Source organism: Dermacentor andersoni, chromosome 3, assembly GCF_023375885.2.
Source record: "Dermacentor andersoni chromosome 3, qqDerAnde1_hic_scaffold, whole genome shotgun sequence".
NCBI classification, from domain to species: Eukaryota; Metazoa; Arthropoda; class Arachnida; order Ixodida; family Ixodidae; genus Dermacentor; species Dermacentor andersoni.
Window position 1 is genome coordinate 213,407,966 of NC_092816.1, and position 17,703 is coordinate 213,425,668.

A 17,703-nucleotide genomic window follows, 5' to 3' on the forward strand; every position below is an offset into this window, starting at 1 on the left:
ATCAGCTTTAGGGATGCTATTGGCCCAGCAGCAAGTGCATGGTGATAATGCACTAAAGAAAACTGCAGTTTACAACAGGTTTGCATGGTTTAGGAAAGGGCAGGAGATGTTAGAGGACGAGTGCAGTGGGAGACTGTCCACATCCCGAAACGACGAAATGACTGCCAAAGTGGAACAATCGATTTTCTGTGATCAATGAATTACAATCGAGGATTTAAAGCAAGAAGTGGGTATTTCACATGGATCAATTCATGGCATTTTACGCAATGATTTGAAGATGAGACGTGTCAGTGCGAAGTTTGTTCCAGGGCAGCTGAACACGGATCAGATGTAATGTTGCACGACAATCGCTGGTGGCCTGTTTGAGACGAGTATGCAGGACCTGATGTTGCTCCAACAGATCATCACTGGTGATGAGTCTTCAATGTTCGCCTATGACCCAGCGACGAAACAGCAGTCATTGGAGTGGCACACAGCAGCGTCTCTCAGACCAAAAAAATCAAGCATCGTCAGATCCAAAATGATGCTCATTGCATTCTTTGACTTTGATAGTTTGGTGCACCATGAGTTCGTACCGCCTGGACAGTCTGTTACTGGCCAATTCTATATGGAAGTTTTGCCGAGGGTGCATGGTGCGGTTTGAAGGATGTGACGGGACAAGAGGCAAGGCAAGTGGTGTCTGCATCACGATAACGCAACAAGCCACACATCACTTGCTATGCAGCAATTCCTTGCCGAGAATAACATTCTGGTCATCCCTCAACCACAGTATCTCCGGATCTCGCTCCAGGTGATTTTTGGCTGTTCCCTACTCTGCAGATGGGCCTCATTTGTGGAGAACATCAAAGTGAATGCGACGGCTAAGCTCCGACAGATTACAAAAGAAGCCCTCTGCTTCCAACAATGGCAGGAGCGATGGAGCAAGTGTATGTGTGCGCAAGGGTCCCACATCGAAGGTGATTAGGTAAGCACTGCCATGGGTTGTAACATTAGCACACTGAACCACCATTCCAGGGTCTTTTGACTGCCCCTCGTATACTGAACAACATTATTTTAAGTAACTTCCAATAAATTATTTTTCCAAAAAGTAGCACTAGAAATGCTAACATTATAATTTCAAATTTACCAATAACTCAAAATACTTATGGCCATTTGTTATGGGACCATGGAGTTCAAATACCGTATTTACTCGCATAATGATCGCACTTTTTTGTCAGAAAAATTGACGCAAAATCAGGGGTGCGATCATTATGCAGGTTAAATTTCCTGCGAAAAGAAAAAAAATTTTTTTCGTCCCGCATTTGCTGCGGGACATCAAAACAAAAATTACGGCCGGCGGAGCAAGCCGAATGCGCCGAACGCGATGTTTTTTTTTTTATTTTCGTGAGTACATTACGTGCATTGAAACAGTTTCTTCCGCATCAGTAATGAATAATAATGTTAATATCGGCAAGTTTGCAGCAATAACATAGCCATGTCCACTTTGAGCGGAGAGAAACAGATGGGCGCTCTCAGCTGCCAGTGACATAGAAATACATGGCCGGCATGCTGTGGAAACTGTGGCATCTGTCTTCACTATCCTAATACGGCACGTTTCCTCTAAGGGTGGGTGAATATCTTAGCTGTGTTACAAGCGTCGGCGTATGAATAGGGTACACTTTTAACGTATCAGTGTAAGCGTGGCTACTATTGTTGCCACTCGCGATTTGTTGCGTGCCCACAAGTGCAGATGAGAAGAATCGAAAGGCGCCTTTTTTGTTGTTGACAACCATTATAAAGCCTACACATAACAACGGCAAGTTTGGTTGCAGCTTTTTTTTTAGTCATGGACGTGCGGAAAGTGATGAAAGTAATGAAATGAGGCATCTACTTAAGAATGTTTGGTGCGTGCAGACCGCTTGGTTTGTCTTGAGGAGTCGTTCGTGTAGCATTCGACAGATGGTAAGCGTGATCAATATTAACTAGACTTGGCACACGACATATTGCTCCGGCAAGTTCGGGGTGCGATCACTGCACGGGAAATAAAAAAAAAAATCGAAATTTGATGACAAATTCAGGGGTGCGATCATTACGCGAGTGCGATCATTATTCGAGCAAATACGGTAGGTCAATTTGTTTCCGCTTGAAATAGAAAGGGCGAACAACTTTGTGTTCACTAAAAAAAGTTGTTTTCTGCAAGGTTGTGTAAGCTGCCATTGTATCAGATGATAAGAGCTTGTCCTTCAACATTTACTTTGTACCTTTCTTGTCTTTGTTCACAGTAGTTGCTTTGTTTCTTTAATATTTGCATTATGTTTGCATTATGTGACAGGAGTATTGTCCTTGTTCAATATAATTAAGAAATGAAGGAGGGAAAATCAGACATCCACCCATTTGTAGCAATTGCTACAAAGGAAACTCATACAGGTTCCTCGAAAGAAAAGCCTCACAGTTGAAGAAAAATTCATCCTGGTCCGGGACTCGAACCCGGGACCACCGCCTTTCCGGGGCAGCCGCTCTACCATCCGAGCTAATCAGGCAGCTAGCAGATGGCAGGACGAAGTCGAATTTGCTCATCATCGCTCCTTTCTTTGGAGGGATAGTCAAGGTTCTAGTTGTCTCCATTTTTCACTGATAAACGCTGAATGGACCTAAAGGGTAAAAGTGAATTTCTTGCACAGGCTTTATGCATCCACACAGCTGCAAAATAGGTAGAAAATGCTCAAACTTAAAAGAAGAAGAAAGTCTCAATCACTAATTAGGTCCTTTGTGTCTTAAGTTTTACCATTAATGCTCACTCGCACATTCTATATTCAGTAAAAACACGCATAGCCCATGTTTGTTTCAGCACTGCCCTCAAGAGATACGCATGCAGGTGCATGAAACGAAAAGCACGAAAAAAAAAAAGCATTCTTAGTCGATCCTGTCCACCTCTGTCTGATTGCCCATAGCACACTTAGTGCCTGTCGTGTGTCCTTTCTGCAATGATTTTGCACGAGATTGGCAATATTGTTTAACAAATAAATACTATCAATAAATAACAGACACAAACGTGGTACTAAACTGAACCTACTGTAAAACGTGCAACATTTGAGCAAGGATCAACTAGTGGCTTAGCTGGAAGTGTCATGGTAGTCCTATTTATGCAACATTCAGTATATGATACTATTGCACTGTCATGGGGAAGAAATGACATCAGCCAAACTAAATTAAATTCTGGGGATTTACGTGCCACAAGGTGATTATGAAGCAGTGGGGGCTACAGATTATCTTGACCATCTGGGGTCGTGTGGCCAAAGCATGGTGCATGAGTGTTCTTGCATTCTGCCCTCATCGGAATGCAACTGCCAGAGCCTGGACAGTGTTCAGCAGTGCAATGCCGTAGCCACTGGGCCACGCAGCGGCTCACATCCAGCCAAACTAGGACGCTGCTCTAGCCACAGGTTGAATGGGCATGAGGGGAATATCGGAAGAGTGGAGAATGCATCCCACCATCAGGAATACAGTTGTCATCAGAAGTTCAAAGACACCCATTCAATACCGTGGCAGTGGAAAACTGTGCACGTGTTGATGGTTCCCGAACCTGGCAAGAAATTACTGATCGAGAACCTCAGGCCCATCTCTCTGACCTCGAGCATGGGGAAGCTGATGGAGCATGTCGTTCTCACTAGATTAAGCAACTACACGGAGGATAGAGGCCTGTATCCACTCATGATGATTGGGTTCAGGCTGAAACTGTCCATGCAGGACGTCCTACTCCAAATCAAACATCAAATCCTGGACGTGCGGGGCAGAGGAGCGGGACTAAAAGCCACCTTGGGGCTGTACCTCATCAAGGCCCTCGATAATACTACACACAAGGCGGTCCTAGGGAACCTTCACGACCTGGAGGTAGGTCGCAATGCTTACACCTATGTCCGGGACTTTTTCTCGAACCGCACAGCTAAAATCACAACAGGAGAAATAAAGTCGGACAACATAGAACTTGGTCGTAGGGGAACGCCGCAGGGCTCTGTATGGTCTCCGTTTCTCTGCAACATGGCCATGATCGGCCTGTCGAAAACCCTCAGTAAGATCCGTGACTTTAACCACAGCCTCTACGTCGACAACATAACATTTTGGGTGAGAGGCGGCAGCAATGGCCAAATTGAAAAAAACCCTCCAGCAGGCCATGCAGGCCGCAGAATGCTACGCGTCGGAGAAGGGGATCAGTATCTCCTCGCAAAGTCCAAACTTCTGCTGGTGTACCCTACCACCAGGAAACAATACAGAGGAACACCAAATATAAACATCGAGGCGAACAGGGGCCCAATACCTATCGTAGACCAGATCAAAGTCTTAGGACTCCGGTTGCATGCAGAAGGCAGAAACCTTGATACCATCAATGGACGAGAGAACATCGCACAGCAAACACCAAGACTTAATAAATGGATTGCCAATAGACACTACAGCATGAGGGAGGTCGGCCTAATTCATTTACTGCAGGTCTTCGTCATCAGCCACATTGTATATGTGGCATCGTACCTAACATTTGGTGTGGCAGTGAAAAACAAGATGGAAGGCATCATCAGACAAGCGTTCAAACAGGCAATTGGCGCCCCAGTAACAACACCCAACGACAAAGTCTTAGAGTTGAGGCTGCACAACACGCTTGACGAACTAATCGAGCTGCGCACCACCGCTGAATATGAGATACTCACACAGAGGCACATGCGGTGACGCATTCTATGGAAACTAAGCATTCACTAAGAAGTGCAACATGGCATGAAACTCGGCATCCTACTAGAGAAGAGGAGGAACTTCAAAATTTTTCCACTGTCAAAGAACATGCACTTGGAGCACCACAAGGAGCGATGAGAGGCAAGGGCGCAGCACCTTGAGAGCAAATGCCATGACGTAGGAGGCGTGGCCTAAGTATATACCGCGAAATATAGAGAACGCAAAGGTACGGCCGTCATAGCGGCAGAAGGGTAGAGGGGGCAGAGTACCCCTAGTGAGTAGAACTGTGAAAATGGACAACACCAAAGTTGTAGAGGAATCAGCAATAGCATTATTGGTGGCCTACACCAAAGCTAGAATCATTATAAGCGACTCAAAGATTGCAGTTCATAATTTCGAGAAAGGACATTTCACCAGAGGTGCTCAAAATACAAAGTAATAACAGTGGCCATCATTGCGGGACGATCCAAATTATTTGGGTGCCTGTGCACTCCTCTCTCCATGGCAACGAGGCGGCTCACAACATAGCTAGAGGATTTACTCACCAAACAAGGGAGCCAGCCTAGCTAGGAACGAGAGGAGACCGCATGGTCAGCTACAAAGAAATCACCGATTACTATCGGCTGGGAAGGGCCCGATATCACCAGCTCATCCTGAGCTAACCAAGGAACAGGCGGTAGCCTGGCACTTCCTGTAAACAAACGTGTATCCTAATCCAGTGGCCTGCAGCAGGTTCTATCTGGGGCAATACAACGATCAATGTAAATTATGTAAGGGTGGGGCACATCTGCCACATATACTATGGGTATGCTGGAAGGCAACTCCTTTCAAAGGCCACAAAGTTCAAAACCGACAACAGTGGGAGACCCTGCTGCTCAGCTCAGAAAAGCGAGACCAGGTCTGGGCCGTCCTGCTAGCCGAGGCAGCCGCTGAGATGCAAGGAATCTCGGTTGTCTTTTAGGCAGAGGGAAGCTGCGTCTGGCCCCGTGATTGCTGGCATCAATCAAAGTTGACTCTCTCAATGAAACTCAAATCTTGAATCGGCATAGTGACCAACTAATGCAAGAGATAGTAGAGGACAAGGAGATACTACCTATATGATGGTTGAGATTGTCATGCATTAGCATGACATCACTTGTGCTCTCACTTGAGCTGTTGATATGGTGCATTGCAGGTAAGGACAAAAGTATTGACACGACACACCTTGCACTGACTTAGTGCCAAGCGTGTCCACTGCTCATGATGTATCACCAAGAAGCCAATTTTTCCACCTTAGGGAAGTACAATATATCAAAGTTGATGGCCTAGGTACTTTATATAACCTGCAATTTTGTCCTTCTGTCATTTTTGCATGATCTAATACTACACATTTGTACTTTTTCCAGAATAACTAATTTGTTGGAAGATAGCACTGTCACTATCTCTTTTGTGCCACCCGTAATGTAATAACGCCAACAAGCCCAGGTCCTCCCAATGCTTCTGCATATGACTCACATCGATGATATGTGGTGTTTGATGGCACACGGGCCAAGTGTGACCAAAGAGTGCCAAGGCAGCAATGATGAGTACTCAATGGACTAATGGCTCATGTGACGTGGCTGTATAAAGGCCTAATACTCAAGAGCTGTAAATTGCTTAAAATATATAGCAATTAAAAATATGATAATGACTGAAGTTGGGTATGCTACGAGTATAAGATGTGCAACAAGGTTGTGATAGCGTAACATGTACAAAAGATGGACAAGTGATGGCTGATGACAAGTAGCACCACGGCCTCAGCGGGTCCCTTGAGTACAAGGGCCCTGAGGCATGTGCTATAACAACTAAAGGTTGACATCGCAATAGTGGCTTCTCGCAGGAGGCGGTGCTACTAATTTATTGGACAGAAAACCTGGAGCGTATCAAAGCTGTTTAAAAAGACTGAAACAGATTTCATGTCACATAGCGGTTCTCTGCCAGGTGAAGTGGTATACACCGCCTGCATGCCAAAGGGGGAAGCGTCTTTTCCTCTCGGCTTGTGTTTAGTGACATTTCAGGGGGACATGCTGAACACTGATCGTCTCCCCACCACACTGGATGTTCACCACCAGTCAACAAAAAACCATGTGTGCCATAAGCGTGCCCTATTCTGAGATGACAGAATAGGACATCATTTTGTCCTGACTTGGTCAGTGATGGCCAATAGCCTAAATGTGGCTAAACTACATGGAGTTCATTAAGGATTTCAGCATCCCGCTTATGATGCCACTAGGTTCTCAGTTTTTTTTCTGCAAGTATGGCTTTAGGTCTATGACTGGAAGAGTTATGGTCATGTTGCAAGCATTCGTATCTAAGGAAGTAGCAATTCGGTATGCCAGCAAGTTATACCCCTGTCACATGGGAAGATTTAATGTAATTCGAATCAAATGGCATTTGCATATAATCCCACTAATCAGGATTTACACGGAAAGATTTAATGTCATTTGAATGGAATGACATTTGCCATTGAATGAGTTAGGGGAAATCATTCGCATTCGAACCGAACGTATACTCTTGACCCCAGATAGACAACAGTGACAACAAAATAATGCGTGCATCAGCAAAGTGAGAAGATATTTTTTAAACTCGTAAAAAGGAATAATTATTTTTGCCGCGATGACATTTTCATGACGGGCTGTGCTCAAGCACTATTACTCTTTGCATCAGGAGTCTGTTGTGGTGGTCGGCCATATGGGATATGTTGATCGAAGCGCTTTTAGTTGTGAATAATTGGCGTCAAAATGTTTTCGTCCGTTTTAAAAGTACTCGCAAAAGTTCTTAAACGCGTTTAATAGGCACACAATTTCTTTGAATTTCACAAATTTTGTTCCAGATCATCATTGCTATCATTTGCGAATGTCATTGTATCTTACTGTGTAGCACCGCAAGAGACCAAATGGCATTCGATGCATCGAATGCCATTCGATTCGAATGACATTAAATCTTCCTGTGTGACAGGGGTATTACTTTCAATACCTCGGTGTCCAGGCAGCCAGCATAACTTTACATGTTGGCCAGAGGCATAAATAGCACATAGGAGAGAGAAAAGATAAGCAATTACTGGATTTCTGTGTTTGCAGCATGACATAAATGTTTTTACGACGCTTAACGAGCGTGTATATGACTGCCTTATGTAGTTTTGACTGCTTGACATGTTTTGCAGTGGAACATAGTGCACACGCCTTTGCTGTAAAGATGCTTGTGTGAGGGTGAAGAAAATTGGACTCTGAATAAGATTGGCCGACGGCTACATATGACATGCAAGCATGCAATTTGGACTCATCTGCGTAATTTTCTGCGCACGAGTATTTAAGTTGTAATTCTAGAAAATGCATATGAATGTGGGCCTCTGGAGCATGCTTCGTTACCTCCACAAATGACATGTCGCAGTCAATGATGTGCCACAGTCACGGCGGAAATACTTAGCAGGAGCCATTAGGCAATTTTCAAGAATTGGAATGTCCATATCCTTGCTCAGCCTCCTCACACGAAGCGAGAATGGCTTCTCACTGCAGGTTTATGAAAGAGCACTGCAGAGGTCATATCGTTGATGGTAGGATAACAAGGATTGTCTTTGTCAGTACATACTTCCAGAAAATAATTAAATGTAAAAGACTGTTGCAGATCAAGGGACCATTTGTTCGATTCGACATAGAGGTTTTGAATCGGACTTGTCCTAAAGGCGCCAGTGGCAAGGCGGATACTAAGATGATGCACAGGGTCCAGCATCTTGATAGCAGTGGGGGTAGCAGAGTGATATACTATGGCGTTGTAGTCGAACCGCGATCATACAAGGCTCCCGTAGAGGTTCATGAGGCATTTCTTGTCGCTACCCCATGTTGTGTGTGACAGTATTTTCAGGATGTTCATTGTTTTCGGGCATTTAGCTTTGAGATTCTTGATATGAGAAATGAAGGTTAGTTTTGAGTTGAAATAATGCCTAAAGATTTACGTTCAGTGTTGATTGATATGTGTTGTCTGTGCAGCATAACATCAGGATATTGTGTAAAGCCTCTTCTAGAGAAAAGTACATAGGAGCTTTTGAGGGGGCTTAACTTGAAGCCATTTTAATTTGTCCATTTTGACACTTTGTCTGTCTGAGCTGGACTTGGCGCTCGCAGAGTGCAAGGTTACAAGACTGAAATCCTAGCTGCACATATTGAATAAAGCATTGAGGATGGAATGACTCGGTGAAGGGAATTCATTTTCACAATGAAGAGGGTGCAACTAAGCATGCCCCCTTGTGGCATGCCAGTATCTTGAGGGAAACGCCTGGACAGGGCCCACGCTAACATGGAACGTGTGGACAGACAAGTGGCTTTCTATCATGTTTAACGTGTTGCTGCGCACACCCATTGCAGTCAGCCCTTGGAGGACTCCAAATAGCCATGCTGTGTCATAAGTTTTCTCCGAGTTGCGAAATACAGAAAGAATTGTTTGTGTATATAAGCATCTCTAATGTTTGCCTCAATGCGAACAAGGTGGTCTTTTATTGACTTACCTTCCCTGAAACACCACTGTCAAGCAGATGGTTGCTTTCCAGGAAATAGATAAGATGCCGACTTACCATTTTTTCATATAACTTGCACATACAGCTTGTTAGTGCTACTGGCCTATAACTGCTGGCTAAAGCGGGGTCTTTGCTTTGTTTATGAATTGGGATAACAATCGCTTGTCTCCATGATGATGGAATATGCCCAGGTGCCCACATGGTATTGCAAAGAGACAGAAGTGTGTTCAATGTTACTGAATGCATGTTCTTGATCATTGCATATATTATGCGGTCACCACATGGTGCTGCTTTGCTGCAAGAAGTGAGAGAAGCCTTGCATTCAGCGAGACTATACGTACGGTTGTAAGGTTAATCTATTGCACACTTTCGTTCAAGGCGCTCTCGCTCTATGCATTCCTCGAACTTGAGGAAAGTTGGCGCGGTGATGTACTAGAAATACGTTGAAAATGCTCGCCCAGGAAATCTGCCTGATCTTTCATGCTGCCGCCTTGAGTGTTTACTAAGGGAAGCGGTCATGTTTGCCGGCCTGTTAATCTGTTCGCCCGGTGCCGCACCTCGCCCTCATCCTGGTAAGAATTGATGTTGCATGTGTACCTTTCCCAAATGCCTCGCTTAGCAGGCTGGTGTGTTCTCCTACCCTGTGACTTTGCCTGCTTAAAATTAATGAGATTCTCTGTTGTTGGACAGTTGTAAAGCAGGCCCCAAGCTTTGTTTTGTTTTTTCTGTGCCTCTTTGCATTCGTCATTACACCAAGGTATACAATGCTTATTAGTAAATCCGTTGCTTTGTTTTATGCATTTTTTGGCGGTGTCAATATTAAAACCTGTCAAATATGCCAAAGCACCATCCATAATAAAAGAAATGAAATCATCCCGCTGTAAACATGTAATACGGTATCTTGAAACAGCTCCCAGTTCGACATGTCGATTTTCAATCGGGGAACCTGTGGAGGGCAACCAGCTTGTTTGGTTAGACTTAAAAGAACAGGGAAGTGGTTACTTCGATAAGGGTTTTTTTATGACCTTCCAGTCAAGGTATGTCATTAGAGTTAGAGAGGCTATGGTTAAGTCAATTGAATATGACTGATGTGTGGCACTATAGAAGGTGGGTTCTTTTTTATTCAGCAGAACCGCACCAGAACACAGAAAAAGGTTATCAATTGTAAGACCTCTTGCGTCACAATGAGGGTCGCCCCAGAGCCAATTAAGGGCATTTAGATCACCTGTCAAGACATAGGGTTTGGGGAGATCATTAACTGGCAACTCAAATTTTCAAAGCTCTAGGCTGTAGTTGGATGGGATATGCAAAAAGCATACCATCACAAGTCTGTCAAATAGCATGGCTCTAACAGCTACTGCTTCTAGATTTGTTTGAAGACGTAGGTGCTGGCAAGCAACCGACCTCTGAGCTATAATTGCCACGCCACCTGATGCAGTGTGATAGTCATCACGGTCTTTATGGAATACAGTGAAAGCTTGTTAAACCGTAGTTGGCCGGAGCTCGGAAAAAGTACATACTAAATGGTAGTACTGCTTAACCGAAATAGCATGAGATCGACCACTTACCTGTCAAAAACGAAACTCAGAGAGAGTGTGATGAAAGGGCAAAACATGCAGTATTTATTCACTTTGCACCACAAAAGTCTGTTATTTTCGTTTCATGCCGCGGCGGCCTAGCAGCGACGACAGCGGCCTGAAACTTACCGAATCTGCGAGCCAGCTTTCCTGCCAGCCCCCTCTTCTCGGCAAACACTTGCATGGCAGATTCCTCATTGGCGTTAAATATTCTCCGCGCACGGGTGTGGTAGCGCTGCAAAAGTTGCGGGGCGCCTTTTTCATTGCGGGGTGCTGTTCTCATCGCGACGATTGCATTCATGAGGCTGATGTAACGTGTAGCTTCTGCCACTGTCGGGCCTTAAGTGCCTGTGTTGTTGCCTTTCATGTCATCATCATCACTGTCATTAGGCGACACTTTGGCAACAATGGCGAAAAGCTGAACTTTGTAGCTGATATCTCTTCGTGGTCGCAGCAGAGCAATTTCTTCGCATTCAAAATGCAGCACATTGTAGTCAACGGTAGATCCCTGTCGCATGCCAACGCCGACTTCTTCGTGCCATTTTTGAAAGCACCAACGATGTTGAATTTTTTTTCTATGCTGAGCACCCGGTGTTTTTTATCTGAGCATGATGCAAGTCCTAGCTTGCATGATGCCACAACGCTCTCTGGCATGGTGCAGAAATTATATTGATGGGGCTTCACACGCAAACAAACAAGGCACTTGGACGCCGTTGTTCTGATCTCTGAGGCTTGTTCTGCTGGGCCGCCTGATGGGGACGACACACCGCCGTGATTCGAGAGTGGAAACACCACGTGTTAACCGATACGTACGCAATAAGCTGGTACGGCTTATGCGGATACAAAACGCGTTATGTTCAGTGGCTGCCGAGTAGAGATTTGACTTTACTGCTTTTAAACCGAAACTAATGTTTAAGCGGGTACGGTGTAACGAGGTCTTAGTGTAATGCATATTGGGTTGAGAAGTTTGAGTTCGGCGATTTCAGGTGTTTCTTGAACATAGAACAGCCGTGAGTTGAACTCGTGTATTATCTTTCTGATGTCATCTAAATTGTGCAGAATGCCATGAGCATGCCGATGAATTATTTGTGTAGCTATTTCATTTGAGAAAGAAAATGTATTCGGTGTTCAAGTAAAAAATTGAGCTTTTAAGGTGGCAGGACCGACTTTTGGCCCTGTTATGGGATTTTTGTTTTTTCTGGCGCGCTCAAGAGAGCCATGCCGCTCCTTCGGTACTGACGACACCGAGGAGCTTGGGCTTGTGTCCATCACCTCCAACACGTCTCGAGGTGCTGGATGTCCGCTGTTTCTGCAGACATGTTGGAATTTTGCCTCCTGAGCAAGAACCTGCAGGCCTGGCAGGCTTCCTGACCTGGTTTCATGGAGGGCAGCGCAGCTTTTGCTACACCCACCGTGGGAGCAGAAGGTGCGACCGTCGACTCATTAGACATGGCTTGGATGGGCACCAAGAGCTGCTGTGACACCGAACCCTGACGCACCACGTCGCTGTAACTTGTGAGTGGAAATCATGACATGTTTGTGAGCTTCCTGACACGTTATGTTTTCTTTAACTTTGGTGGTTATGATTTCTTTTTTCCAGATGGGACAGGACCAAGAGTATGCCGGTTGGTTTCCTTCCCAGTTGGGACAGTGGAGTGTTTCTTTGCAATTGTCAGAAGCATGTCCTTTGCAGCACAATTTGCACAAGTCAGCCGACCTCGGCAACTCTGCGACCCGTGTCTAAACTTCTGGCACTTAGAGCAGCGCCTTGGATTCAGTACATACAGTTGTACTCTGACCTTTAGGTACCCCATTTCAACTGTGTCTGGAAGTGTGCTGCTGCCGAAAGTGAGTATCAGGTATTTGATAGGTATTTCTTTACCATTGCGCATCATTTTAATCCTTTGAACATCGACGACATTCTCCTCTCTCCATCCTTCCAAAAGTTCAAAATCACTCAGATTCATTAAGTCAACTTCCGAGACAACACCTTTAGCAGTGTTCATGGTAAGGTGTGCAGCGACTGTTACAGGGATGTCCCCAAAACTCGCAACATTACTTAGTTTGCTCTGCTGAGCTTTGTTGCGTACTTCTAGCAGTATGTCTCCGCTTGCCATCTTTGTAGCTTTGTAACCTGTGCCAATGGTCTCTTTCAGGCATTTTGCGACAACAAATGAGGAAATTAATCTGGCTTTAGTTTCAGCTTTCTCACAGTGGATGACATGGAACTTGATCAGGTTGTCTTGACTTTTACCAAAAAATTGACAAGTTCCATCGGTGCGGCCTCTTTTTCGTGGTCAATCTGAGGCAGAGGGAAGTGCCACAGGCATAGCATGTGTTAATTATTTGGCAGCGGTGCCGACCACCCACCAACGAGCCCAACACGGGGACATGACAGCCTACCAATGCCAGCTGTGCATCGCTGCCACAACCAGGTACAGCACCACGAAGACTGGTTAGCCACACAAGATTAACCCTTGCCACCCAGAAGCAAGTAGAAGACAGGAAAGAAGAAACAGTGAAAGAAAATGAGCGGAGATGGGGACAGGCAACTGCCGATTTCTCCCGGGTGGGTCAGTTCGGGGGTGCTGTCTATGTGAAGCCGAAGCCAAAGGAGTGTGTTGCCTCCACCGAGATGCTTTAAAGGCCCAAACACTCCGAATCGGCTCAAACCCCAGGATTCCCTTTTCTCAGGACATGGCTAACTCGAGTACGGTTAGAGGCAGGAGGGACCAACCCTCTTGTGCTCGGGTACCTGGTGTTGCAACATACCAAACGCCTGCTGACGCACATGCCCCTGCGGGGTATGACTCATACTGAACTTTATGAAGCCACTCCAGAGCTCCTCTAAAATGCTGCTCTAAAACAATGCAGGCAATTTGAATCCACGTATGATTATCCTTGAGACTGTCACAGATGAGACCTGAATGGGACACAGTAATTATGCTAGTAATTTGATGGAAGATGGCTGGTGTCATGAGGTTGTATCCTTACAGACATTTGTTGGCACAGTGCTTATGCCACTTACAGGACCACTGCAGGAGCAGAGTCATCAAAGGCCACAAATATGGATTCAGTATCCCCTCCATCGCCTGCATCGAGGAGGCATCATCTTTCAAGACTGCAATAACTGATTATGTTTTGAGTTTATCACCTTAATACGAATAATTGTTTGAACATGTATTTTTTTTTATTATTGTACCCACCCCCTCTGTAACGCCCTTCTGGGCCCTGAGGGTACTGTAAATAAATAATAAATAATATGGGCACTCGCATGAAAAAGATAGGGACCTTTGAAGAAAGGCTTTTCTTTCTGAGACCAGGGGGCAAGGCCGTTCAGATACTGGCAAGAATATAAGCAGAGGCTGATGAAACTGTGCACATTATGCACAAAATATATACCTAACCCTGACCACGTGTCCTCAAGTGTTGACCATGGTCTAAAGTACAAGAGGACTGGCGCAGAGCCGAACTGCTTGGCACGTCTTCTTTTGTTTTGCTTATTACTTAACAGGTTACCGAGCGATGTCGCAAACGTAATCTCAAACAATGTATTTGTAACTGTCACTGTAAAATGTATTTAAGTTGGTACTCTGGGACAGTCTACTCACAGAGGTGTTGTAATGTGCAGGTGTTGTGTGTAAATTTTTGGTTGTAATGCCCATCAAAGTGCTGTACATAAATAATAATACGAACTGCAGAGTAGTGGAGCTCACAGTTAGCTCAAATTTTGCTTGGTGTCTAGGATTGGGTATGTGAGAGGACTGGCTGTGCATCTGCTCGCCCATTCCATTTGAATGCAGAGAAAAACAGATGAGTCATTCCTGCAGCTACGCCCACCTTGACATGTGCTGAATCCTTGGCCATTGTTCCATCGGAGACATGAGAGTGGCTCATGCAGCTGTCCACAAACTGCAGCAGGCTCTCTTCCACGGTGTTGTCATTCGAGCCTGCGAGAAGGGTGTGTTCAACAGAGCCCTGTCATCTACCTTGGGAAACTACTGCTGCACATCGAAAGTCTTCACTTATCACAGTTTGCTAAAAAAATTCTGCGAATTTCTGATGACCTAACATAAATTAAAAAAAAGCATTGCTTAAATTCGTGGACAGCAAGCTGGATCAACTCACTCTTCTCGATAATGAGATTGTAACTTGCGCAGACCAAATTAATACTTAAAAGAAGTTATAGCATGCCTTGAACTGAAAGTTGATGATCTAAAATGAAGAGGCGTTGTTTGGAGTCTGGTCGATCTATCCTGAGCTCACCAGCAAGGAGTGACTGCACCGCTTGAGAAGATCAAACTTGGTATTGTATGGTGCTCCAGAAAAAAGCGACAATTCAGTTGAACCATTAGTTGGCAAAAAGGTTCGTAAGGATGCCCTAAAAATTAAGACTTGTGCAATATAACAACTAGGCAGGCCAAGAAATAATAAATGCAGACGGATAGTTTCTGAACTTGTCGACTCCCGTGACAAAAAAACATTTTTAAGGAACCGCTATAAATTTAAGGGTAGAAAGAAACTACTCTATCAGCGAGGATTTCTCTGCCTGAGTGCGGGACATTATAAAAATATATGTAACATTGGGAACACTAAGGAAGAAGACGGACATAATGTTGCTTTAATCTTTTACAAATTGCGTATCAATGAAAATTTTTATGTTCGGGATGTTGAAAAAAAAACAAAACACTATTGTCTACTAGGATGGTTGCTTGGGCTAATTGGTAATTCATGATAAGAAATGATGTACAGTGCGAAGGACAAGGACTGCAAGAGACGACATACGCAGCGCTGTGTATGTTGTCTTTTGCAGTCCCTGTCCTGCGTGTTGTACGTCATTTTTTAACACTATTGTCCTTATGTCATCCAATTCTCAGGTCTCTCTTAAAAAAAAAAAAATGCGAGCACACATAAGCATTTCTGATGAGTTGTGAATGCGAAAGCTTTAATCTCCAATTGAACGCTGCTGAGCGGTCCTTTGAGTTTTGTGCTGTGAGTAATGTTTTCGACGTCCTGCATGACGAGAGACAGAGGAAGCAGCAGCAGCCGCCAACGGGCATTAACTCAATGCCCCGCGGCATCCCGTCGCCCCATCTGCTCCGTTGAAGCGTGCTAGTGATGTGGCGTTGAGGCGATGCCCTCTTCACTCATGCAACACGTGGTGTGCTACCACAGCAACAGGTGTTCCGTTTCACCTGCTCTGCTCTGCAGAGGCTCAGGCCAGCAGGTGCAAGCCAGTGTCACGAGTACTCGTGAGGCGACATTTCAGCGAATCGAAATTTAGATGCCGTGTCGCTGCTATAGACGCCGCCAGCTTTTGCGCTCAATGGTCCATTTGATGCTTTCACATCAAAAACGAATAAAGCGACAGCGATAACATTTACTGACATTAACGTTTGTAGCCTACTTCATAGCTTAACCTTGCTTAAATCCTTCCTTCTGAGTATTAATTCAGATTTCACAGCACTTGCCGAAACATGGCTAAGAAGCGACTTTGAAGTAACGGTGCCAAACTACTCTGACATCTGCAAAAACAGGCCAACACGTAGCGGTGGGACGGCTACGCTAATAAAAACCAAGATCCCTTTCATGATTCTTTCAGACACTGTAGATGTAGGAGAAATACATTGTATATTGCACCACACTTCCCATCCCCATTGTCATAGGTTGCATTTATCGCAGTCCCTCATCTAACCTTGATACCCTGCAATCTTTGCACTCGTACATACTCCAGCATTTGCGCAGTGCCAGTTTAACACTACAATAACTTTCCAGTCATCGCACACCAAAGGATGTCATTCGAAACTGCTGCACGCAGTTTTTGATATAATGCTATCTTTTAACCTTATTCAAACAGTCGACCAGCTCACACATGTTCAAGGCACTAGCACTTACATACTACATTTGGTGTTTCCATGTGAACAGTTCCCAGTAAATTTAACAAAAGCTCAACTACTTCATAGTTTTTCAGACCACAAAATAATGATCTGTAACATTCCACCTCAAATTATTAATCGCCAGAAATCATTACTTATTTGAATTTCAAGGAAGCAGTTAACACTAGTATACACAACCATATATTTTTTTTATTTTTCATTGCACACGATGTAAACACATTGAAGCATTATGGCAAGATTTAAACTGATTACGTAATCCTGTATCCATAACTTTGTGTCATAAAACACTATGAAAACATGTAAGGTAAAACACCTGAGAAAATCACTTAATAATATCAGAAAGAGAACAGCAGCACTACTCTTAATGAAGCCATCAATAACATAAAATGAAAAAATAAATATGGCCAAGGACATCTACTTCCATTACATGATAACTAACTTCTTAAAGAATTTGCCCCAAACGTTCTGGCACTACCTAAACACTGAAAAGGAAAGTTCTAGACCATGAACTCCCGAAGACAGTAAAGCTAAAGCCAACTCATTAAACTCATACTCTCAATTGATTTTTACTAACGATGATGGGAACACACCACATACAGAAACATATTGCAGCAGTCCCACTGAACTACTTACAGTTGACGAGGCAGGCATGTTTAATCTATTGTTAAATTTAGATACAAAAAGGAAACTGCATCTGACAATATCCCGAACCGATTTCTTAAATGATACGCTGAATGGGCAGCCAAGTGTTCACCAAGCATTCGCTCACATTGTACAACTGCATTTATTACTGCTTATACGTTAGAGCCACCTATGCATAATTTTCAATAAGCCATTATCAACTAGTTCCCTTTCTATTGACTTGAGAATAGCAAAAATAATTTGGATAGGCTATTCAAACAGACTACTCACTAACAACTGTATATTATATCATGAACTTAACTAAACCCCGGGACAATGAAACTCTAAATAATGCCCTTAAATTAGTAACTGAATGGTGTAA

General features: G+C 44.2%; 1 protein-coding gene across 4 annotated transcripts in view; it reads right to left on the reverse strand.

Annotated features, from left to right (window-relative positions):
• Window positions 1-17,703, reverse strand: part of D2hgdh (D-2-hydroxyglutaric acid dehydrogenase) — a 122,408-nt gene that overhangs the window by 1,701 nt on the left and 103,004 nt on the right. For all 4 annotated transcript variants that reach the window (XM_050172649.3, XM_055067244.2, XM_055067245.2 and 1 more), the window contains exon 7: window positions 14,644-14,753. In XM_050172649.3, the coding sequence (XP_050028606.2) occupies window positions 14,644-14,753 (110 nt within the window). The remainder of the gene's footprint in view (window positions 1-14,643; window positions 14,754-17,703) is intronic.